Source organism: Malania oleifera, chromosome 13 (genome assembly GCF_029873635.1).
Source record: "Malania oleifera isolate guangnan ecotype guangnan chromosome 13, ASM2987363v1, whole genome shotgun sequence".
Lineage (NCBI taxonomy): Eukaryota > Viridiplantae > Streptophyta > Magnoliopsida > Santalales > Ximeniaceae > Malania > Malania oleifera.
This window is the reverse complement of record NC_080429.1, coordinates 69,864,338-69,889,619: the sequence shown is the minus strand read 5'-3', so window position 1 is coordinate 69,889,619 and position 25,282 is coordinate 69,864,338. Positions and strand designations below refer to the sequence as shown.

The following is a 25,282-nucleotide window of genomic DNA, read 5'->3' as shown; positions in this document are numbered from 1 at the left end:
AATCAAAATCGAAATTTCTGTCGAAATTTCTGTACTTTTGGAGCTTCGAAATTTGAGTCGAAATCGAAATTTAAGACCTTGGCTACAAGATTTTTTGATCTATACTACTGGATCTTGGAATGTCAATGCAAATTAAAGTGTTTGAAAGGTCTGCAAACATTCAGATTTAGGCCAAGCTGCAATATTTTGAGATTTACTGTGACAAACTGGTTTTCCTTCACTTGATGCTGGTCTCAAGAAATCCATCTTTGATTGTTTGGTACATACTTTTGGAGGATAAATTTAGTGTGCCAGCATCATTTCAAGGTTACTAGTGGAGTTTTCTTGGAGCAGTCGTGAGAAATTGAACTTAAATATTTGGAGAATCTAGTAAAACCCAGCACAAGGACCTTTCGTTAATGTTGCATAAGCTTAAACTACATGGGTTTCATAGAAATTGATTTAAAGTTACTTATCTAATTGGTACTTTTTTGAATTTGCATTGGTCCATCTTTTCTCTCATTTAGAAAAAATGACGAGTCAATTCATCTTGATGCTGGTCTCAAGAAATCCATTTTGATTGTTTGATACATATTTTGGAGGATAAATTTTGTGCTAGCATCATTTCAAGTTTACTAGTAGAGTTTTCTTGGAGCAATTGTCAAAAATTGAAGTTAAATATTTGAAGAATCTCTTCAAAACTCAGCACAAGGACCTCTTGGTAATGTTGCATAAACTTACACTATTTGGATTTCATAGAAATTGATTTAATGTTACTTATCTAATTGGTACTTGTTTGTTGAGTTGTGAGGCTGTGGCAGTGCTATATCAGTTGATAAGTCGTTCACCTGGTCCGTGGTTGTGTCGGTGCTTCGCATTGTTTGCGATTGTCCTAATTAGTTTTGATTATTCTTCTTGCTTGAGATTGGTGTGGCTGCTAGTTTGTGAGTGTTGGGATGGAGTCTATGAATCCGAAAAACATGTTTCCTTCATCACTGCCACAGATAACAACTCAAAAGTTGGACAGAAAAAATCATGTTCAATGGTCTAAAGTTGTTGGGGTTTATTTAGCAGGATTAGGAAAATCTAACCATTTGCTCCTATCTAATCCTTCTTACAAGAAGAGAAAAGAAGTGTGGATTCAAGAAGATGCCTTGATTGTTTCTATTGAAATTTCGAGTATCCGTGGGAATAGTGAGTAAATTAGGAAAATGGGTAAAAGTATAAGATTGTATATTATTCTGTAAGGAGATTGTTTCCTTGTTTATAATAGTTGATTGTATTAAATATTGTAAGATTGGGATGTACGTAATTCAGAATTCAAGAAATATAGAAATTGAATTCCATTTACATGGTATTAGAACTAGGGTTTCTCAACCTTAGCTAACTATGGCTAGTGGCACCATCAACAGCAGAGGGTCGACCTCTTCTAAAAATATCGACGGTGACTCAGAGGTCACATCCGTTGGGGGTTCGAATGGGCTAGACAACATAGCCTTTCCACTCTCAGTGGAGAAATTAAATAGAAAAAATTTCCGTGAGTGGGCTCAATCCATAAAGTTGGTGATTGAAAGAAAAGGGGGGCTAGGTTATCTTACCGGCGAACGGAGGAAACCAGACTCTACCGACGCTGTAGCCTTGCAAAAATGGAGGTCCAAAAACTCCATGGTCATTGCTAGGCTCGTCAACTCAATGCAGCTGTCAATCGGAAAAATCTACTTGTTCTTGCCAACGACAAGGACGTCTGGGACGCCATTCGTGAGACATATTCCGACGTCGAGAGTTACTCGCGGATCTTCAAGATCAAGACCTAATTGTGACAGGTGAGGCAAGGTGAAAGAGGCATTACTGAGTATTTCATGGAGATGACTCATCTCTGGCAGGAGCTCGATTTGAGCATCAAAGAGGAATGGGAGTGCTCCGGCGATTGCATATAGGTATTAAAGTGTTTTTCCTCCATTCATCTAGCATTTTCTTAGTTTTTATAATTGTATTAAATAATTTAGTTAACCATATAATTCCATTAACACCTAAGCATTTCCAAACTTTAATTGGGATGTTATCTGGTCCTATATCTTTCCTATTTTTCATCTTTTTTAGTGCAAACTTAATTTCGTTAACTCTAATTTTGCAAATAAATCTCATATTTTTAGTCTTTTCCTCATTTGACAATTCTAAGTTTAAGCCTTCTATTTGGTTTTCATTAAACAACTTACTAAAGTAACTTCGCCATCTTTCTTTAATGTCTTCATCCTTAACCAAGACAATATCATCCTCACTTTTTATACATTTTACATTTCCTAAGTCCTTACTTTTCCTTTCTCTAACTTTAGCAAGTTTAAATATATCTCTTTCCCCTTATTTTGTATCTAATCTATCATACAAACTATTAAATGATCCGTATTTAGCTTCACTAACCGCCTTTTCTGCATCTTTTCTCGCCTCCTTATACTTTTCAAATTTATCCATGTTTCTACATTTTTGCCACGTTTTATACCAAATTCTTTTTTTCTTTACAGATTTTGTACATCTTTATCCCACCACCAACTTTCTTTGCTATTCAAGAATCTTCCCCTTGATTCACCTAAAATCTCTTTTGCTATCTTTTTAATAGAGCTAGCTAATCTACTCCAAAGAGTATTTGTATCTATCCCATCCTCTATAATCCAATCCCCATATTTGATCATTTTATCTATAAATTTTATTATATTTTCTCCTTTTAGGGTTCCACCACCTAATTCTCTTACACTAGTTATTTTATCCTTTTTCTTCCATTTTTTAATGCATATATCTAACACTAACACTCCCAACGTCCTTATTCTTTATCCTTTCAAACCTACAAAAGAGACACTCAAAAGCTCCGAAGCTCCTTCATCAAATTTGAACAGACCCAAACATAATCAAATACTCCAAATAGTCTATTTGACAAATCCCAAGCAAATAAACAATACAAAAACAAATGAGAAATTTTCTCAGAACTGCTACCACACAAAAAGCACACATGAGGAGACAAAGCCTTAGAAGGACTCATATTGTGCAATAGATTGTTGGTGTCAACTTTATTAAGGGCCACCATCCATACAAACACCTTACCTTAGAAGGGACTTCAACCCCCCATATGCACCAACAAATAGAGAAAAGCAGACCTGACAAAGTCACCAAAAAATGGCTAACACAAATACCACCTGAAGAATTCGAAACCCGCACCCTGACATCACTCTGTAGAGATATGCCAGCCCTCCAACACAATAGGCAAAGAAGAGCAAACTAAGTTGAGCACATTATAGATATTTCAAGCTCATCTTGGTTTAGCAGTAAATGTTCCTTTTCTCAAGCTTGTTTGTCTCAGCAAATTGAACCTATGCGCTTGTCCAATTCCATAATTTGACACTCACTGGTATGTTTACATTGCGATTTTCAAATACAAGTAATGTTAGCATAATGATACCAAAACTGCTGGTTGATCCACATCAATTGTTTATAAACCTCATCAAGCCAAACCTGGCAATGCTTAGGTTTGACCTATAAGATTGAGCTTAGAAATGTTGTATAAATTTTCAGTAACTTCTTTTCTACAGGGAGATCCATACATTCCAGTTTCTACCCATATCATCTGTTCGATTACCATTTTACCTAAAAGGTTAAGCTATTAGATTGTGGACCGACAATGTATATCAAGCTTTAAAACTCTTCTGCATGTGCAGCCCGACAGCACATGGTGAGATAAACACATGATAGATAACACCTATTACAGAGCATTACAATAATTTTTTTTTGAACACAACATAGTAAATGCGGGCAACAAGACAACCCAGGATCTCCTGGTTACTAGCTTTGATACCATGTTAGATTACCACTTTGCCTAAAATCTTAAGCTGTTAGGTTGTGGGCCAACAATATATATCAAACTTTAACAACGTCAAACCAAGACAGGTGTCATTCAAATCATATTTCTTCAGAGAAAAAGAATCATTGTTATCAGGAGAAAAAACTTCATAACTACTCAGGATAAAAAATTTCATAACTATGTGCCTATGACTTGCAATACACCTCAATGTTTTATTATAATATTGCCATGGCCAGGAAAAGAGAAAAAAGAGAACAATTTAGTCTTTACTTTTTGAATGCGAGCACGTTCTTGTGGATAAATGGCTTTGTGTTCTCTCGTCAAGACAATGGCTTTTAATGATTTGACATGATCTTCATGTTTCCACAATCCATCAGCATTTGGTAACTGTGCAACCACTGCTTTTGCATCTCCAATATTAGCAACAAAAACCTAGCAGCACAAACAATGTAACGAACAACACAAGCAAAGAAAGATTAGCTAAACTTGCAATGTTGCCAGAAGCAATGTATATCAAGCTTTAACATATGTTTTGCAAGGTTGCTTCCACAATGGCACACCCTTGGAGAGATTGGTTAAACCTATCCAGCTGCAAGAAGATATTGTATTCAAAATGATCCCCAAATAGGTCAAAAACTTTGGCTTCTCCATAGGCAGTATGGAAAACATGACCACGTTTCATGGTTCACTATTTATGGAATGAATTATAAAATTCTAAATATCAAAAAGATTTTAAAACTTACTGCTGGCAGTGATATGGGGATGTTATCATCAGACACTAATACTACTTGGCAGTTGGCACCACTGAAGAAGCACCACTTTCAGTAGTTATGGTTCACAAAACCAATAGGAACTAAAGAAGATGCATCTCTTTCCAAATTTTTGCTCACAAAGCAAGAAATATTTCTCTAAATAAAGTCTTATTAGACTAAAAAATATGACTAGGTGTGGAACTCAACAAAACAAAATAGCATATAGTCAGATGATTACTTCAGAAAATACATAAATCAATTAAGAATTCTCACAACCATCTCAATTCGCCAAACATGACAGGAAAAAAAATGAAATCTATCGTATCTGAAATATCATTAACAAAATCAAAAGCAGTATTTAAGCACTCAAGCATTATATTTAAAGGGATTCCCTGCATCATAATCTCAATGCATCTAAATGAGTTAATTGTTACTTCAATAAAAAAAAATCTCAGGGATGTCAGTAGCCATGTTATTTTCACTAAAAAAGCCATAATTTGAGGAACCCAGTGCAGTAGGATAGCCTCCTGCTGTCAACAAAATTACTCCACTTGCACGTGTCAAAGAAATATGACGCTTAAGTAACGGAAACACGCCAATGATGTTCGAAAAATAAAAATAAAAAATTAAGACAACCTTGCGAGAAACTTCGTCCCAAAAGTACAGGCTTGCACATACTAGTCCAGCTATTTGTCCAAAAGTAGAACTTTTAACTCTAATCAAACCAATTTTAGCTTATCCCACAACATACTTCCCACCCTTCTTTCAAATCCATGCATTAATGCTATCCTTTGTCCTTGGTGGTAAAATCCCATATTCAGTTGTCTTCCTAAAGGCTCCTTTGTTCTCCCTTCCTCCTCGTATATTCAGTTGTGTCCTTTGTCCATCAATTAACTCCAGGAACAGAATTGTTGGATCAATTTATTTTTTTGGGCTTTTCCTATACTCAAAAGGGATATCGATGTTACAGCCCTACTTTACACCAATTCTTTGTTCTTAATGAGTCCCTTCCTCTGCCTTACCTTCCAGATTCTAACCTATTATTTATGCCCAATGCTCCTACATCTTCATGCACTTTGAGTCCTTCTCATCATTTGGATCATCTCAATTTACAGGCATACACACGGGGTGACTCAAGGGAGGATAGCCTCCTCCAGTTTCTACTTCTAGATCTCTAGTTCCCTCATTAGATGATCCTATTTCCCATGATGTTGATCCTCCTACAGCTGTTTGTAAAGGTAAATGCACTTGTACCCAACATTCAATCTCAAATTTTCTTTGCTATGATATCTTGTCACCCTTGTATTACTTTTGTTAGTACTCTTCTTCTTTTTCCCTTCCAAAATCTGTCTCTGAAGCCCTATCCCATTCTGGGTGGAGGACTGCAACGGTTGAAGAGATGTGTGTGCTACATAATGATGATACTTGGGATTTGGTACCTCTTCCTCGTGATAAGTCTGTGGTTGGTTGTCACTAGGTGTACAAAGTGAAAGTCAACCCTAATGGTTCTAAGGCTCGTTTGAAGGCCCACCTTGTTGCTAAGGGATATACTTATGGGCATAGTTTGGACTATTCAGACACATTCTCTGGAGTCACTAAACTTGCTTCAACACGTTTGTTTATCACCTTAGCCACTACTTGTCATTGGCCTCTACATTAGTCGGATGTGAAGAATGTTTTCCTACATGGTGACCTTTTGAAGGAGGTCTATATAGATCAAACACCTCAGTTTGTTGCTTGAAGGGAACGAGGCTCACTGTGTTAGCTCAAGAAATCATTATATGTTTTAAAACAGCCTATTGAAGCATGGTTTGGTCAATTCAGTGTTGTAGTACTTGAGTTTGGCCTCCAGTGGTGTGCAGTAGATAACTCTATATTTTATCGTCATACTCCATTTAGCGGGACTTTTCTTATTGTGTGTGTGGATGACATTATGATTACTAGTGATGACGATCAAGGCATCTAGGATTTAAAGCTTTTTCTAGAGACTAAATTTCATACCAAGGACTTGGGACCATTGAAGGACTTGGGTATAGAAGTATCGAGATTTCGTATGGAAATCGTCTTCTCACAGAGGAAGTATGTTCTTGATCTTTTAGATGAGTTAGGGTTGTTGGGATCCAAACCTATTGATACACCCATGAATCCCAAGAATAAGCTAGCGCCAAATATAGATGATTTGTTGCCAAACCAAGGATGGTACTAGAGACTAGTTGGAAAGTTGAAATATTTCACAATCACTCAGCCGAACATATCTTTCTCAACACGTGTTGTGAGTCAGTTTCTCGATTCTCTAAAAACAAGTCACTAGGATGCAGTAATTTGTATGTTAAGATATCTTAAAGGTGCACTTGGGAGAAGTCTCTTATATCAGGATCAAGGTCACACTCGTATTCAAGGATATACATATGCATATTGGGTTGGGTCACCTTCCAACACAAGATCCAACACCTAGTACTATAACTTTGTTGGTGGTAATTTGGTTTCTTGGAAGAGTAAGAGACAAACTGTGGTGGCTATGTCAAGTGTTGAGTCAGAGTATAAAGTCATGGCTCACTCTACATGTGAACTTGTTTGGTTGAAGAACATGTTGAAAGAACTGGGCTTTAGTCTATGGAGTTTATGTGTAATAATCAAGCTACCATTCATATTGTCTCCAACCTGATCTTCCATGAGCAAACAAAGCACATTGAAGTTGATTGCCACTTTGTTCAGGAGAAACTTGTGCAGAAGCTCATTACAACCACTCATATGAAGTCTAATATGCAGCTTGCTGTTTATTCATTAAAGCCTTGAGAGGTGTTTGTGTTAAATTTGATTGTAACTAGGTAGGAGCATATATATCATATGCTCCAACTTGAGGGGGAGTGTTAATGGTTATTTTGGTCATTTAGCATGACTAGTATGTGCTAAAGTTATGTTAGTAAGCGTGAGTTAGAAAGGGTATAATTGTCATTGGTCTGTACTTGACATATATTATTACTAGGAGTGACCTATCATTAAGGTGAGGTCTTCCATTTTAACCAATTATTCAACAGATGACAAGTTCTTTGAGTCATAGCAGATTTTAAACTTGAATTTTGATTCAAACCAGTTACAGATTCTCTTCTGTTTGCAGATGTCTATTCATGCGTGCTTCAAGCCTCCTCTAGCTGTAATACTCTAGGTCCTCACAGTTTTGGCACAAACATGCCATCATTACACAAGATGTTTTTAGTAGATGGTTAAATAGTAATAGAGATTCCTCGGGTGGCTTGGGAAATAGTAGTGGTGGAGATGGGCATGTTAAAGGGACACACAAACCATTGTCGATGTGGTTGTCATATGGTTGACCAATGTTTAGATCTTGATGGCGTGCCTTCTCAGGTTGTTAATGTTGCGACCACTATTGCTCCTATCCACTCAACATTTGAAGAGGGGTTAACTGTGTCAGTGCTAAAGAGAGTATTCTAGGTGTCGACAATATCAAGCATCTTAGTTCTTAGTAGGCATCTCTTCCTATTGCAACTCTTGCCTAGAAAGCTAAACATAGAGTTACTCGGTCATCTAGTACCTCTTCTTCTAGACCTTAGGTCATAATTTTTTTAAAGAAAAGGAAGATATTTTCATTCTAGAGGAAAGAACATACAAAGAGGAGAATAAGATCCACCTATGAAAAAAAAAGACAAGAAAACAATCAAAATAAAACCGCATTCCAATCTCTCTTAAGAAAGGCACCCCTTTAAAACAGACTGCTGCAAAAGACAAGACAGGCCAAGTAACAAACCCTATCCCAAGGCCAAGTACCAAAAATTCTTTTTCCCTGACAATACAAGCATTTCTTTCCATCTAAATTCCCCACAAAACAGTGAAAGCCAAAATTTCACAAGACTAAATGCCACTCTTCCCAAATCCAGCAATATAGATTTGAAGTAAATCCTTCACCAAACCCATGCAAACCCATTTCTCCCCCAAAACAGCAAAAAACTTGTTCTAGATCCCCAAAGAGAAAGAGCAATGCAAAAATAGATGCGATGCAGATTCTTAGCTATCAAAACACAACAAACAAAGATCGAGAAATAACACCTTCAACGGGCTCCTACTCTGCAAGATTACAACAGACTATTGGGGCTAACTCTATTAAGAACAGCCAAACAAGCAAAAGTCTTCATCTTAGAAGGGATTTTAACTTCCAAATAAAACAATGAAGGGGAAAAGACTTAACGGATCTAGTCAAATGCTCAAAGAATGATTTAAAAGAATAGAAACCTGAGGATTCCAAAATCCAACTCTGAATATCCTTCTATATGAGATATGACAGCTGTCACACAAGTCGCCATGTTCGAAGGCTTGAAGTTGAGGGGTATTGAGAGGGAGGAAGCACCACCACATCTTCATCACTCATCAAAGAAGAGGATGGAGCAATCCCCACCATTTCCCAGTCCTCTTTCTTTTCTTCGCTTTTCTGAGAAATGCCCCACTTTCTTGTTTTGTCTAATTTTTAAAAGACGGGGATTTTTTTCTTCAAGAGAATGATTTTCACTTTTCTTCTAAATATAGTACAAAAAAAAGAGAAAATTATATTAAGATATAAAGATCAGTGCAAAACCACCAGTAGCATGATTGGCAGTTCAATAATTTTAACACTAAAAAAACACAATTCTCCAAAAGTTGACATTTTGCTAACACCATTAACGGTAAATCCCTAATGCATAGACCAAGGAAAATAGCACACAATATAATTAGCACCACTTACAGTTTGTCCTAATATCCAAACACATACAGCTGTAGCACCATCCTGCCATCCCCCTAGAAAAGAATACAGAAAAACCAATAGTCATATGAAGATCAAGAGAACATATGTATTATTTTAAAAAAAAAAAAAAAAATAGATAAAAAAAAACTTAAAAATACAAGATACCCTAAAAAATAAATTTATAAAATAAGGTAATATTCATACAACTAGTAAAAAAGAGAAGGAACAGAACTTCTTTTAGTCCACTAGAAGCAGTCAGCTCAACACGGTAAAAAAGAATTGGAGGGGGAAGGGGCAACAATAACAACAATTGGCATGACTTGATGTTGATGAAAATTCAGTACATATACAAATTCAGAACCTTGTTGAAATCTTCCACATTAACAATTCGAGATATAATACCCTGCTGATGCTTGGTGCCAATGATTGCAATTCACCAATCATAGATTACAAGTACATCAGCCCCTTAACACATTGAGTTACACAATGTTTCTGAATAACTCTACTTCTCATGCATTAATTGCAGCAGTTTATAGTCTAAAACCAGGAACCAGTATCCATGACAGTTGCTTCACATTCCAATTCAGCCCCTTAATCGTGCTGAATATAAGGCTCCAGAAATAAAACAATAAGTATTAGAATCGTACGTGCTGTTTCAGACTAAGCATTTCAACAATTTATGCAAAGATTTAGGAGAAAGCATTTAAGAAAAAGCAGCTGAGAGAAGAAATTCTTGAAGTACCTGCAGTACTTTCCTGAATAAGTGACTTGTCGGTTATCCGAAAGCCTAAATACAAAAAATTATAGTCAAACCTTGTTTAACAGGGAAATAGCATCAAATGAAATACTTAAGAACTTCCCACCTAGCAATGGATATGAATTAGAGAGAAGAATAAAACAGTGAACTCGTACCATCAACTATAGCCTTTTTAGCAGCTTTTACGTCCAACTGTGATTGTCATAAAACACAAAAAATCAGACACCAATCAGGAAAGTATGCTCTGCAAAATTGTAGTTGTTACAAATCACACACACACACAAAAACAACAAAGAGAAGCTAATTTAGGGAAGATAAATATATAATGAGGAATATGACAGCTCCAATATAGTGAAATTAGCCGCTATGCAATGAATATGAAATCACAACAATACAAGGAAGTCAAATTAGACACTAGTCAATGAAAATGAAGCAACATACAATTTCTATTAAAATTACATGAAAGTGCCAGAGACAACACTTTTTGTTTGACGCTATGTTTCCTTTTTACACTTAGACAGACCAAGGGAGTCCCCACTCCAATAGCAAGTAATAGATTTTGACGGTAGTTGATTTTACTCGGTTACTAGATTTTGGGTGCTCATTGCCGCACCATGAAAAACATAGTTCCAGTTCCTTGTCGCCATCCAAAGGGAACCAATGGAGAAGATCATGTTCATGTTTTTTTTTTGCCAATAAGAACCTTCTTTTCCATTTAGCCTTAGATTTAATTGTGATGGTTTCGTTCAGCGTGGTTATTTTGTAAGGGCATTTTTACTTTGGGGCTTTTTTGTCTCTTGGCTCTTTCTGCACCTATCTTCCCCCTTGATCCCTGGTTACCATAAGGATGGTTGCACAACTCTTTTTTTGGTTTTTTTGGGGTCAGCACTCCCGTGGCAAGCACAAATCTTATGAGAAAACAGTCCCCTCCATAATACCTATGATACAATATTATATAATTTATATTCAGTCCTTCCAGTAATATTTCCTTACAGAAAAAAAAATTATAAAAAAGTTTATTGCAGAAGAGAGGATATAGAAAATGAAGCATCATACGTTAATATGTTCTCCTTGCATTAATATAATAGGTTAGTGTATCTTAATAATGATCAAAAGTCCTTTGTGTTGTTAGATTTACTTTATTGGCAAATGACAATTATTGGAAGTTCGAAAAATTAGCTGTTATCTCATTATCTCATCCTCCTTGAAAGGTGACCAAAGTCACACCATTTTTTTCCTGCTGCAAAAGGGCACTAATCTAATCCCTCAATCACAGTGCTACTCACATCGTCCTTAACAAAATTAGTTATCATTCCTGCACTACAATTAGAATCCCCAGTAATCATTCCCTCCGTACTCCTCTAACTCCTCAATAAAATTCCTTCCCCTACTACCACATCCCACCCTATGAAAAAAATTCACATTACAAATCGCCCACCTCCAACTCACTACTCCCTCAAAAGATTATTTGTTTTTAGGGATTGAAAAATAAAAACATTGACAGAAAATCGAGAGAAATACAAAGATTGGAGACATTCTCATCAAAATAACCCAACAAACAATTACAACAAAGCCCCCCTCAATAGGTCTGAAGGTCGGACAACAAGACTCCCTGAAGAAACCCTAGAATTTTCTGAATGATAATCAATCACATTTGTCTACTGATTTGGCGAAGGGTGATGGGAGTTCTGAAGCTTTGCAATGTCAAGATGTTCAAATGGCAGTACGTTCAAGAATTGCTGAGGAATTGCAAACTCGCAATAATGTGAATATAATATGTAGTTAATTCAAAATCTAATTAGGAAAGTCACCTAAATTCACTGAAAATTAAGGAGCAGGAGGTGATGCAGGAGGACACTGAGTATGAGTCCCCATTGACCTGAGAGTGTTTTGACGAGGATGATGATGATTATGACAGAATGTGAAATTTAGAAAGGGGCCTTTTTTGGATCAATAAATAAGGAAGTTACTTTGAGTATTGAGGTTTCAAGCTCAGATATTGTGGAACTGGGGAAATGTGATATCCAAGGTCTTAAATTTTGATTTAGACTCAAATTTCAAAGCTCCAAAAGTACAAAAATTTCAACGGAAATTTCAATTTCGATGTCGATTTCGATTTTAAAAAATAATGGAAATCAATAATAAAACATAGAATTCTTTTATGAAGCTTTAGAAATGATTAATAGACATAATAATGTAAGTTTTAGGTATATTACAAGTAAATACATCTATGCAGTGTATAAGGTGGAGAAGTTGTAATATAGTAAGTGCGTCAAACATATTTGTAAGATAATGTACATTAAACATATTTAGTGAATCAGTTAATACAAATGAAATTCATAAATCATTTAAATATTATTTATTATTAAAATAATGATAATTTAGAAATGAATGGTTAAATAAAATGTTGTTGTAAGTTTATTTTTCATATAATTTCAAAAGCACTTGTAAATAATCATTTGTTTTGATAAAAATAAATAAAATAAATTAAAAGAGAAATTTCATTTCACTCCTAAATCCCTCATTCGAATTTCGAGGAAATTTCAATGCATAGTTCAAATTTCGACAAGTTTTGTTAAAATTTTGAGATTTCAATAAATTTTGGATGATTTGTTGAGATTTCGACAGAAATTATGCAAGACGGAAATTGACCGCCATTTCAATTTCAAAGGTGACGGAAATCGGAAATTTCAACAATTTCGTGGATATTTAAGACCATGGTGATATATTTAAGCAAACAGAAGGGGTGACAATGGACTACGGGAGATTCTCTGAGAATGCACAAGTTGGTATTCACCATTTAAAGGAAGAATGGAAGATGCTGACCATCAAAATGCTGCAGCTAAGGAAGATTCTTTGGCCATTTGTTCCTTACATTCCAAATTCAGCTTATGACTCGCATTTAACTCCTACTTCATATTCAGCTTCTTTCTCACATTCTAATAACGTTGTGGCTAATGTTATTATTAAAAGGGGTTTGGATAAATATCTAATGGTATCTCCTGTAGCTCAAGGGGTTTCTAAGCCTGTGAATGGTATTCTTCCCATTCGAAGAAGTGAACCTCAATTGCAAAATTATACTACGTGCCAATAGGAAACTAAAGGGGAAAATAACATTATCATTAGTTCTTTAGAGGTGAGAGAGACAACATAGATCCACAAAACCTTTTGGATGAAATGGGGTTGAAATTGATGAATTATTTAGGTAGGGAGCTTAAAGTGGTTGTGTCTCATGAGTCCTGAGACTTAAGAGGAAGATGAAAAGAGTTGAGAAAGCTTCGAAAAACCTAGAGTCCTCAATTAATTAAGGTGGGTAGAAGGCTTGGTGAGGGGGTAGATTGTGAAAATATGATGTTAATGACTGGGAATGTTAGAGGGTTTGGTGATTTTAAGAAAAGGGGATTGTTTAGGGAAATGGTGTTTAGGTATTCTCCCAAGCTCCTAATGTTACAAGAAACTAAGTGTGTCACTGAGGGCAATATTAGGGAAATTTGGTCTAGTAAAGGTAAAAAGTAGGCTTCTTTGTCTTCTAGAGGCACTTCTGGAGGTTCTTTGCTCATTTGGGACACTAGCGTGGCTAATGTTGTGGATTGATTTAGTTCTTTTTCCCCATCTCTATGGTGTTAGAAGTGGAAGGTAGAGGCAGTGGTGGTTTCTTCTGCATATGGTCCTCATAGACCAACTTTGAGATCTCAGTTTTGGAAGGAATTAGGGGCAGTGTATGGGTTGTGTTATCCCAGACGGGTGGCAAAGGGAGACTTCAATGTTGTGAGATTCCCAGGAAAAAGGTTGTGGAAGGTTTCTGTCTAGTATGCAGCTCTTTGCTTCCTTTATTAAAGAGTGTGACTTAAGAAATATTTAGTAGCAAAGTACTTTGTATACTTGGTTGAGGGGGAAGAGGAGGGGTAAGACTTGTAGCTAGTAGATTAGATCATTTTCTTTTTACTGAAGAGTAGGAGGATGAATTTTCTGATCTCAGTCAAGAAATTCTTGCTAAGTCTGCATCTCATCATTTTCCTATTTGATTTTTTTTTTTTATAATAAAAGATGTATTAGGAAAGAGAACGTATAATCATAGCAAGGATACTACATCTTCAAAAGGGCAGCCCAGTGCACAAAGCTCCTGTGTATGCAGGGCCCGGGGAAGGGGCAGACCACAATGGGTCTATAGTATGCAGCCTTACCTTGCATTTTTGCAAGAGGCTGTTTCCACGCCTCGAACCCGTGACCTCCAAGTCACACGGCCACAACCTTACCATTGCGCCTAAGCTCCCCTTCATACTACATCTTCAAAAAATAAAGCAAAAATAAAAAATAAAAATAAAAATAAAAAACAATAATAAAAACTGCTACAATCGGCCAAGAAAACCCCTTTTTGATCCCTTCCAATCATATTTCACTGAACGTTTCAAATTAGCTAATTCTCTCTGAACCTTTTTCACCTTAGATTTTCCACCGTCAACCTAACTTCATTTCCTCCTTGATCAGACAACATGAGGCCCAAGTCATCCAACAAACTCTAAGTTTCAAGGTCCTTCCCAGAAATTTCTCGAACTGGGGTTGGCGGAATTCTGTCCTTTACCTTCTGTTCTTATTTTGGAACACCATCTTCAAAAACATTAATACCATCTAAGCCTTCTAAAGGAGAAAGCAGGATGTAAAATAAATCCTGAGGTGGTCAAAAGAAGAATCGGAAGAATAACCATGTTCATCCCAAATTTGATCCAAAAGTAAGCCCTTTTGATAAGCAAAGTCACTACTACCTGCAGTATCATCATCTGAAACATCCGCCAATCTCTTCCTATCCTTGCAGGTACTAGCCCTCTCACCAATAGGCTCCTTCACTATACACAACCCACATTTTGAGACTCCCTTAAGAATTTTTTTTGTTATTTCACTAGATGAATCTTAAATTTCTTCAAGATGTGCACTACCTCATGCTGAACGTAAATCTTTCGGTTTGATTATCTGAATTAGCTCTCTTACCATCTGACATTCCTTCCGAACCCAAAAAAAAAAAAATCCTGAATTTCATTTTCACCATAATTAATTCTTAGATGACTCTTCCCCAGTTTCATTCTCAGAACTCTGCCCACTAGCATACTTCTTCTGAGCAGGAAAACAATTACCCTCAATAATATTAATTAAATCACTAGAAACCAACCCTTATATTCCCACCTTCTTTTTTTATTGTAATCAGAACAACTACTCCTCTCCTCTCGACCACCATGGGTATGATTTGATGTTGACCAAATCACTGATGCAGTTGCAGCTTGCTTCTGCTCCGAAGGAAGCTGAAGTCCTGCCGCTATACAGGATTTAGAAGATCGCTTGTGAGCTTCATTCAGATTGAGAGCCTGACTTTCAACTGGGTCTATTAACACCAATAGGAATAAGCTTTTGGGCCTGCCCATTCAGTTGGTCCAATGCTTAACCAGATTTCTTTCTTTCTCATTAAACAAGCCCAAAGTAGGATCATAATTCTGATTTTGGGCCTACTTAACCTCAAGGCTCATCATCTGTTTTAAATGCCTATGCTACTGTCAAACAGCCGGTCAAGGTCTAACCTTATCATCAAAGACCCAAGCCCAACCCATCCAATTGTCATCATGCCTTCATCCAAGCAGGAAGCCTTAGAAGCCTCTGGACTCAGCCCCCCAGTCGGAATCCTTGCCGAAATACACAGCTCCTGAACCGCCTCTGAACTCAATCCTTCTAGCATCAACCACCCCCCCCCCCCTCCCAAGAATGAACTTACACCACCTCCAGCCTACCCTCAGAAGTGCTACAGGCACCAGCATCAACTCTATTACCTGAAACTTCCTGACTCCATGGACGATTCTTAAAGATCTTAACTCCCTACACCATTAGTGACAGGATGAAGAGAGCTTACCAGAGCAGTAAATTCTTCCCCATATCAAAGCCACCCATCACCTTTGGACCCTTCAGGAACAAATATAGAGTTTCTCTTGCCTCCCCAACTATGCCCTAATTCCAAGAACTTACCTGCCTTCGTCGCATGTATCACCATCCAGTATTCAGCAAAACTTACCCAAGATCTTCAAATACCCTCGCTTGATCTTCCACCAAGAGATGAAAATCCCAGCGAGAACAATGTTGCAGTAGCCAATGAAAGTCTTACCCATTGATTTTGTAGCTGATTCTTCACAAGAACAAACAGAGCTACCACTGTACCCATTTTATCCAATTTCAGATTCAAGGATTTCCCTTTGATCTAAACTGAATGAACCCCCCACAATCAAAATCTACCAGCACCATGACACAGTAGGGTATCGATATGAGAGAAGAAGATTTTTTCGGATGAGAGAAAACCATCGTGGAATAGCATCAATGTCATAGCACTGCTGGGGCAACGTCAAAGCAGCACCAGCTACATTTGAAACCCTAGGGAGATTCGTGAGAGAGAGGGGAAATCATTTTCCTATTTGATTGGAGTCTAGAAAGATTAGATGAAGTCCTAGTCCATTTTGGTTTGAGAATATGCAATTGGATATCTATGGTTTTTGTAATTTGGTCAAGGTGTTTTGGAGAAGTTGTAATGTTGTTAGTTTAGAAGGTAATAGGATTTTGAACAAACTAAAAGGGTTGAAAGAGGAGTTAAAAAAAGTTGAATTTAAAGGTGTTTGGACATTTTAAGAGTTTTAAAAAGGAGCATTTGAGTGAGTTGAGTGTGTTGGATTGGAATAGGAGATTGAGGGTCTTACTAGGGAGGAGAGAGTGTGATCAATGAATATGAAGAATGAGCTAGAGCTCCTTAAGAAGTTGGAGGCAGATAACTAAGTTTAAATGGGGTAGGATCGGGGATTGTAACTCTAAATTCTCTCATAAGGTGGCTAATGGGCCCATGAGGCATAATTATATGAAAGAGTTGGAGTTAATGTCAGGCCAAATCACATATTAGAGGTTGATAGCTAAAGGTGCAACTAATTTTTTAGGATCTTATTCACTAAAGAAGATTTAGAAAGACATATAATTGAGGGGTGGAGTGAAATTCAATTTCAGATGTTTAGTTGCCGGAAAGGCCTTTTGAGGAAGTGGAGGAAAGGGCCGTAGCTTTTAGTCTTGAGAGGGATAAGTCTCCTGGGCTTGATGGGTTTATCATAGCTTTTTTTCCCTGGTGATGTTGGGATGTGATGGGGGGATTGATGAAGGTCTTCTTGTGAGTTTCATGTCAATTGTAAATTGGAGAAAAGAATGAATTCCACCTTTATCTCTTTAGTTCCTAACAAGAATACATCGATTAAGGTTTCATATTTTCAGCCTATTAAGTTTAGTTTCTGATGTGAATAGGATCATAGCTAAGGTGATGGCTAATAGGCTAAGTTCTGTCCTTAATGATACTATTTCTTTTGCTCAAAGTGCTTTAGATGGTAGTAGGCAGATTGTGGATGCTATATTGGTGGCAAATGAGGCGGTGGAGGATCTTCATTTTAGAAAAAAAAATGGTATTGTGTTTAAATTGAACTTTGAGAAGGCCTATGATAGGGCTAGTTGGGGATTTTTTGATAAGGTCCTGAGGAGGAAAGGATTTGTTGTTAGGTGCAGGAGTTGGATTCAGGTTGTCTGTCAAATGCTTATTTCTCTGTAGTTCTTAATGGGCAGGCTAAAGATTGGTTTTCTTCCTCTAGGGAAGTTAGGCGAGGGGATCCGTTTTCCCCCTTTTGTTTGTTCTTGTGGTCGATGTTTTGAGTAAAATTATTGATAGGACTGTTGATAGGGGATGGTAAGAGGTATCAAGGTGAGGAAGAAGTTGCATCTGATTTGCTATTTGTAGATGATACAGTGATAGCATTATTTTTTTAGAAGATCATGTGGATTCTTTCATTAACAGGTGTTAGAATCTATAGGGGGAAGAGTTGTAGTGGTTTGATTAATGTTAGTCCCCATAGGGTTTTGGAGTTGACTTCCCTAGCTAGATGTGGAGTTTTGTAGTGGCCTTTGGTCTATTTAGGAGCTCTGTTGGGAGTAAGCCACACTCGTCAGCCTTTCGGGATCTGGTGGTGACTAAGGTTGCTAACCAGTCAAATGAGTGGAAGGGAGATATGTTTTGGCAGAACTACTCTTATTCGGAGCAGCCTTTTTACTATCCTGCTGAATTTTTAATCTCTTTTTAGGACGCTGAAAGGGGTAGCTTATAAGTTAGAGAAGAATATCAAAGGTTTTCTTTTCTCAGCAATTGCAGAGAGGAGAGATCACTTGGTTAGGTGGGAGGTGGCCTGTAGGTCTAAAGAAAAACGAGGATTGGGTCTCGGCAACATGGTGTGTCTCTTTTGGCTACACGGTTGTGGAGGTTTCCCTTGGAGGGGAATTCTCTATGGTACATTATAAAAATAAATAAGTAAATAAAGTAAATATGGTTTACATATTAACAGGTGCGATGCTAATTGGGGGGTTAGAAATTCTTCTTCTGGGTTCTAAGAGTCCTTGGAGATTCATTTCTCAGGTGTATCCTTCTTTTCTTCCATTCACTAAATTTCAATTGGGATGAGGTAACTGGATAAGGTTTTGGGAAGATCCTTGGGTGGGCAGGTCAGCTTTATCTTCTTATTTTGCTCCCTCAGTTATATAGTCTCTCTTCTTATCATGATGAAGTGTTTCTTTTTCTAAGGATTTTCACTGTATAAGGGATTTGAATGATAAGAGTTGGAGGAGTTTTCTTCAGTCGTTTTATTTGAGAATTGTCATATTTCCGGTAGCAGTGATGTAAGAGTTTGGTCTTCACCTTTTTGGAGGAGTATTCTAGTAAATCTTTCTTTCCTCATCCTACTAAGGTTAATTGGATTTTTCTTCTGGGGTGTTTGGGAGGTTAAAGTCCTAAATTTACAGCTTTTGTTTGTCACCAGACGTGTATTATGTGTGGTAATAGTTCAAAGGATGAGATCTTCATGGTGTGATCTTTGGTTTTTTTTTTTTTATTGTTTTGTTTTTTTTACTTTTCTGTTTTTTTGGTGGATTCCTCATCCCCACTTCTTGTAACTTATTTCTCCCTATCTAATATACTCCTTTTATTGTCAAAAGAAAAAAAAAATATATATATATATATATATAGTTCAAAGGATGTATCATAATTGTTTATTCATTGTTCTTTTGCTAGGAATTTGTGGAATTCTCTCTCTGGGGTATTTGGAGACTCATGGGTTAGAATGAATTCAGTGGAAGCTCTTTTGTCTATTTGTTTTGCTGGTTTTGGGAAAAAGTAAGTGCTAAAACGCTGTGCAGATGGAGATGCACCCTTGGGGCTATGTTGTGGTATTTGGTTGGAAATAAATGCTAGAGTACTTACTCGGAAGAGATTATTAGTGGGATTTATTTGAGACAGGATCTGATACTTGGTTTCTGTATGGGCTTATTGTGCTGGTTGTTTTAAAGGGGTTGCTGTTTTCAAGACATTGTCATATACTAGAATGCTGATTAAGTTGATGACGTTTTTTTTTCTTTCTTTTTTGCTCTGTTTGAGGACTGCTGGTTCTCGTTTTTCTATATCTTTTCTTATGCTATTCAATAAAATTTCTTTTTCAACTAAAAGGGAAAAAAAAATCACTCTTTAAGTGCTTCCCTTCATACCAATGATTTTAAAGAAAAGTTAGTAAGATTGTGCTGTATTTTCCACAATTTTCTGCAAGATCCAAATCTTCCTTTCAAGGTCTTCCTTATCAGTTTCTTCTTGGTTTTCTTCTGCATCTCCAGCTCCATCATTACTGTTCTGTAAATTCAAAATATTAGCGGCAAAAGTACCTTCTCTTACTTTCAGTGCTGGCTGGAATTTTTCTTTGCTGGTCCACAAGTCGTAAAAAAAATCCAGTGTGTCATGTTCTTCCTCCCCCTCTGAACATTCTAACAGCTCCCCATCTCCCTGAGAAATTCCTGAAGTTTTCGGCATATTAACAACAGATTTTTCTTTCTTTTCTTTAAATGCTGTCTTTGAATCTCCCAAACTGATTAAAAGGCTGCACCTATCCATCTGCACAGATTCTTCCTCCCCCTTAGAATTCACTAGCATCCCCACTTCCCTATTCTCCTTAACTAGTATCTTAGGTGAGTCCTTTATCTCCATCTCACCTGGATGTATCGCTACCAAACCCCCACAGTTGAACCAGATCCCTCATTCAGTTCTGAATTTTGGTTTGAAATGGGCTTCCCTTTTTCCACCCAAACTAGACCCCCTGATCCAGCCCATTTAAAATCTTCTGGGTGTATTGGAACACAAGGCTTCAAAACAAGGCCTCCAGGCCCAAACTGTGCAACATACAACTTCTTGTCTGCTTCCACTATCTTCAGCCCAACTTTCATTCCAGTGATTGTAGGAAGGAGTTTTTTTAATTTTGAATGAGAATAAAACCTAGTTATTGCCCGAAAATAACTCTCCCACAAATCTGCTCTTTCCAAATTCATGGTTCACTTTTCTGAATATTCCAACAAGACTCGCAAGAATTTACACATTTCCGATCAAGTACAGCTCCATTCTTCACCATCTCTGCACAACAAGGCTCATAGGGTAGCCCATTATACATAATACGATTTCGTTCTCACTTCTCTATGTCTACGGAACCACACTTCCTGCATGACCAAACTAGAACTGTGTCTTTTACCTTCTTCTCCTTTCAACAAATTACAAAAGATCCACCAACCTAATGCTGCCTTACCCACAGGGATTCTCAATGAAAATCTGCCTCCAGAATATAACAATTTCTCAACAACAATCATCCATCTGGAGAAGTTTGGCACAAATTTAACAATCAACAAACCTCCTGAAAAATTCTTCTTCTTTATCCAAGGAAATTTGGTATTTTGCGTCCAAAATTCCAACCATTGTTCCTGGGTCCATTGGACCTCATTATCTAGCAGTACACAGCAAAAGAGCTTATTTGGCATGCTCTAAAATTCTAAGAGCTCAGGTCAAAGGAATCTGTTCAAAAGAAAAACCTTTTTTGCCTTGAGTAAGAAGACATGGCGATGTTCTGGTTAGGAAAGAGAAGGAAAAGGTGTAGGTTTCAATGAGTGAGTTGAGGAGCAATAAAGAATATTGCTGGACATGGCGAAAGCTACAAGTGGAAGACGAAGGTAGACATGTGAATATAGGTTAAAGGTGATAGTTCTGGACGTGACGGACCGAGGAAACAGAATTCGCTAGGTTTTGATGACTGGATGCTTCTGGAGATTATGATGGAAACAAGCGTCATTTAGGTTTTGAAGACAGGATGCTTCTGGTTGTGAGCCTGCTTCTGATATTTCCAATGATATTCTGCCACTGAATAAGGGGATTTTGATGGAAGAACGTGGATTCTGCTGTTCCAAAAGGTTTGACAACAGTCGTGAGGAAGAAAACAGAGTCTACGGCAATCTCTTTGAAGTTATGAGTGCAACGAGGTAGGGAAGAGGCTTTGGGGGACAAGGGTATCGCAGGGAAGAGGGGGAAGGGAATCACCATGCTTTCAGTCTCGCAGAGAGAAGATGCTGGGAACAGAGCATCGTTGACATGTAGTTTTTTCTTTTTGTTGTGCTGCTCCACTATTTTGAGTCCTTAATGGATCAAATGCAAACCAAAATCAATGATCGTCTCCTCCACCCTCACCAAACATAAAGATCAGAAGTAAATTTCCAAGTTTCATCCTCCACATTTGCAATCAAGATAGCATCCACAATCTGCCTCCCTCCCACAAAAGCACTTTGAGCAAGAAAAATACTATCACTTAAGGAAAGAGCTCAACCTTTTAGCAAGCACCTTAGCACTGACCTTACTCACTAGATACTAAACTAATAGACCGAAACCTTGAAACCTTAGTCGACCTACTTTTCTAAAGCTGCAAGGCAATGAAGGTAGTAACAATCTTTCCCAACTTTCCACTAGGTTGAAATTCATAAAAGATCTTCATTAGATACTCAATTACCACATCCCAACACTCCTTTAAAAATGCTATATTAAACCCATCCAGCCCAAGAGCCTTATCGCCTCTAGACTAAACACTACCGCCTCACTTCCTACTCCTCAAAAGGCCTCTCCAACCAAGACATTTTTATATCGAAATAAGACTCCACTCCAATCCCTCAATCATTGCCCTGTCTAACTTTTCCTCAGTAAACAAATTTCTAAAAAAAATTAGTGGCCTCATCTACAAACATTCTAAAATCAGTCACCCATTCATCCATTTACTGCCTCATGAAAAGCCTTCCAACCCAATTAAACTTAGTTTTTGCCTCCAACACCTAACCTCCTTCAAAAGGACATCTTCTAACTCATTTTTCAAACTAACTCACCTAACATCCTCCTCTCCTGAAAGTCCCACCTCAATCTCTTTCCTATCTAGCACACTCAAATCACTGAAAATACTTACCTGTGACCTTAACAGCACCAAACACCTCTAAGTTCCATTTTTTTTTCTTTTTAACTCCTTTTATTTATTCATTTTTTTTTATAAGGAAAAATAATTATATTAACAACAAACCAAAGAGTACAATAAGGGAGAACAAGATGTAATCCTACGAACAAAATGAAACAACCATAAAAAATTACAAAAGTGATGCCTGGCAATCCCCAACAAGATGTGGCTGCATAAAACCCTTAAAAAACCCAAATGAATGGGCCCAGATACCGGAAAAATCCTCTTTAATCCCTTTTAGCTTCTTTATAAACATTTTTTTCATAATAAAAGAAGATATAATAAGAAAAAGAATGTCCAACCAGAGCAAGGATACTAAATCCTCTGAAAAAAACAAAAACAAAAACAAAAACAAAACAAAACAAAAGCAAAGAACAAACAGAAAAGAATAAAAATAGTAAAAAAAAAAAAAAAAAAAGAACAAAGATAAAAAATGAACTCATCCAAGCAAGCCCCTCTTTAATCTCTTCCCATCATAGTTCACCAAACACTTCAAATTTGCTAATTTCCTTTGACCCTTCTTAGCCTTAGATTCACCACATCAAGCCTAACTTCATTTCCCCCATGATCAGACAACGTGAGGCTCAAGATATCCAACAAATTCCGAGTTTGAATGTCTTTCTCAGCAGACACTTGAACTGGATTAGGCAGAATTCCATCATTTACCTTCAGTTCCTTTTCAGAAGAATCATCTCAGAAATATGAATCCCATTTAAACCTTCTAAAGGAGGGGCGGCACATAAGAAAAATCACCGAGACAATCATCGAAAGAGTCAAAAAAATACAATCCTTGCGGCTCCCAAATTTAATCCAAAAATAAACCCTTGCAACATTCAAATTCACTACTACCTACACTACCATCCTCAGAAACATCCCCCCATCTTTACTATCCTTACTTGTATTAATCCTCTCAACAATTGGCTCCTCCACTATACTTAAAAAAATCTTTAGAGTCTCTCTCAAGAATTTTTTTTTTGTCATCAGATGAATCTATCGTCAAAATACTTGCTCCTTTCAAAACCCAACCGCATTTCCTTAGGGCGAGCATAAACCTTTCAACTCCTTAGACTATCCGAATAGACTCCCTTATCATCTGAATTCCCTCTTGAACCAACAATAAATCTTGATTTTCAACTCCACAAGAATTAAAATTCTTCGAAGAAGATCCCCCAAACTCAATCCTAGGACCCCGCTTACTCTCATTTTTCTCCAGAATAGGAGATCCACCACTCTCTAGAAAACTAGTGGACTTTTTAGCAGGCCACTAATCGATTCCGCCTCTGATGTAGGACAAGAAGGAAAACCTTGGGAGGATCCTTGCTAGAGAATAATTAAGAAGAGTTGGGTCAAGGAATTGTGGGGTTAAGTTAGTAGTTTACTATGGGTGATTAGTATTAGTTAGTATAGGATTATGTGTATTTGGGAGTTTGTAATATTTGTGCAAAGTAGGGGTATGTTTGTAATGTAATGTAGTTTTATGGGTTTATGTGTACTTTATGTAAAGAGGTTTTCTGATAAATAGTGTGTGAAAGGCTAAAGCCATGATGTAGGCAGTTGTTGATGAATTTGAATTGAAGTGAATGTGAGTTTTCCCCACTGGTATCTCCTCTCTCCTCCCTTCCCCTTCCTTCTTCTCTTCTAATTTCTCCTCGATCTCTTTCTTCAATTTCAATTCCCCCATTTTTCTTTTCAATCTTCTTCTCCCCTCCCCCCCCCCAAAAAAATTTTTTTTCTCCCACTATTCTGCAACTTCTATCTCCCCCTGCATCATTTCATATCAGAGCCCAACCACAATCTTCATTCTTCCATTTCAGTCCACCCATTCTCTCTCACTCTTCTACTTTTCTCTTCCTCTTCTTCCTTCTCTTCTTTTTTCTTTTCTGTTTCTGTTCTCCTGTTATGTCCATAATTCCCAGCTGCCCAGCAGCAGTCTGTCCTCTTCTTCTTGTCTGTTTCTTTTCTCCTTCTCTTCTTCTTCTTCTCTTAATTCTCTCTCATAATTCTCTCACCTCTCTCATTTCTGAATTCTGTGGCTCTCTTGGCAGTTTCTGTCCAGCAGCTCCTACAACCTCCCATCTTCTTCTTCTCTCCCATTACTCTCTCAACTCTCTTGCTCTTTTCTGAATTCTGTGGCTGTCTCTTGGCAGTTTTAGGCAGCTTCTGTCCAGCAAATCCTCCAACCTCCCATCTTCTTCTTTTCTCTCCCATAACTCTCTCAACTCTCTTTTCTCATTTCTGAATTCTGTGGCTGTCTCTTGGCAGTTTCTGGCACTTTCTATCCAGCAACTCCTCCAACCTCCCATCTTCTTCTTTTCTCTCCTGCATCTCTCTCTCTCTCTCTCTCTCTCTCTCTCTCTTTATATATATATATATATATTTCTGAATCAGTTTTAAAAAAAAAAAAAACTGAAAAGCAGTTCTGCAATTTCTGAACTTTTCATAAATTCCAGTCGTGTCCCCAAATCTCAAACACTACTTTCCAGTGACCGTCCTGCAACACCACCACTCATCTTCTTCTTCTCTCCTGCAGTCTCTCTCTCTCTCTCTCTCTCTCTCTCTCTCTCTCTCTCTATTTATATATATATATATATCTGAATCAGTTTAAAAAAAAAAAAAAAAACTGAAAAGCAGTTCTGCAGTTTCTGAACTTTTCTGAAATTCCAGTCGTGTCCCCAAATCTCAAACACCACTTTCCAGTGACCGTCCTGCAACACCACCCAGACCACCAAAAACAGAACCCCCTGAAACCCTTCCTCTCAAAATTTTATCATCGTCCAATCACCGGAGGACCCCCATGCACCGGCCAAAACTTCT

The 25,282-nt window shown here is 37.4% G+C and overlaps 1 protein-coding gene across 7 annotated transcripts in view; it reads right to left on the bottom strand.

Moving 5' to 3' along the window:
- Positions 1-25,282, bottom strand: part of LOC131146894 (probable protein phosphatase 2C 8) — a 70,483-nt gene that overhangs the window by 26,199 nt on the left and 19,002 nt on the right. For all 7 annotated transcript variants that reach the window (XM_058096731.1, XM_058096729.1, XM_058096733.1 and 4 more), the window contains exons 4-7: positions 10,226-10,262; positions 10,056-10,100; positions 9,314-9,366; positions 4,097-4,258 (exon numbers count right to left, since the gene is read on the bottom strand). In XM_058096731.1, the coding sequence (XP_057952714.1) occupies positions 4,097-4,258; positions 9,314-9,366; positions 10,056-10,100; positions 10,226-10,262 (297 nt within the window). The remainder of the gene's footprint in view (positions 1-4,096; positions 4,259-9,313; positions 9,367-10,055; positions 10,101-10,225; positions 10,263-25,282) is intronic.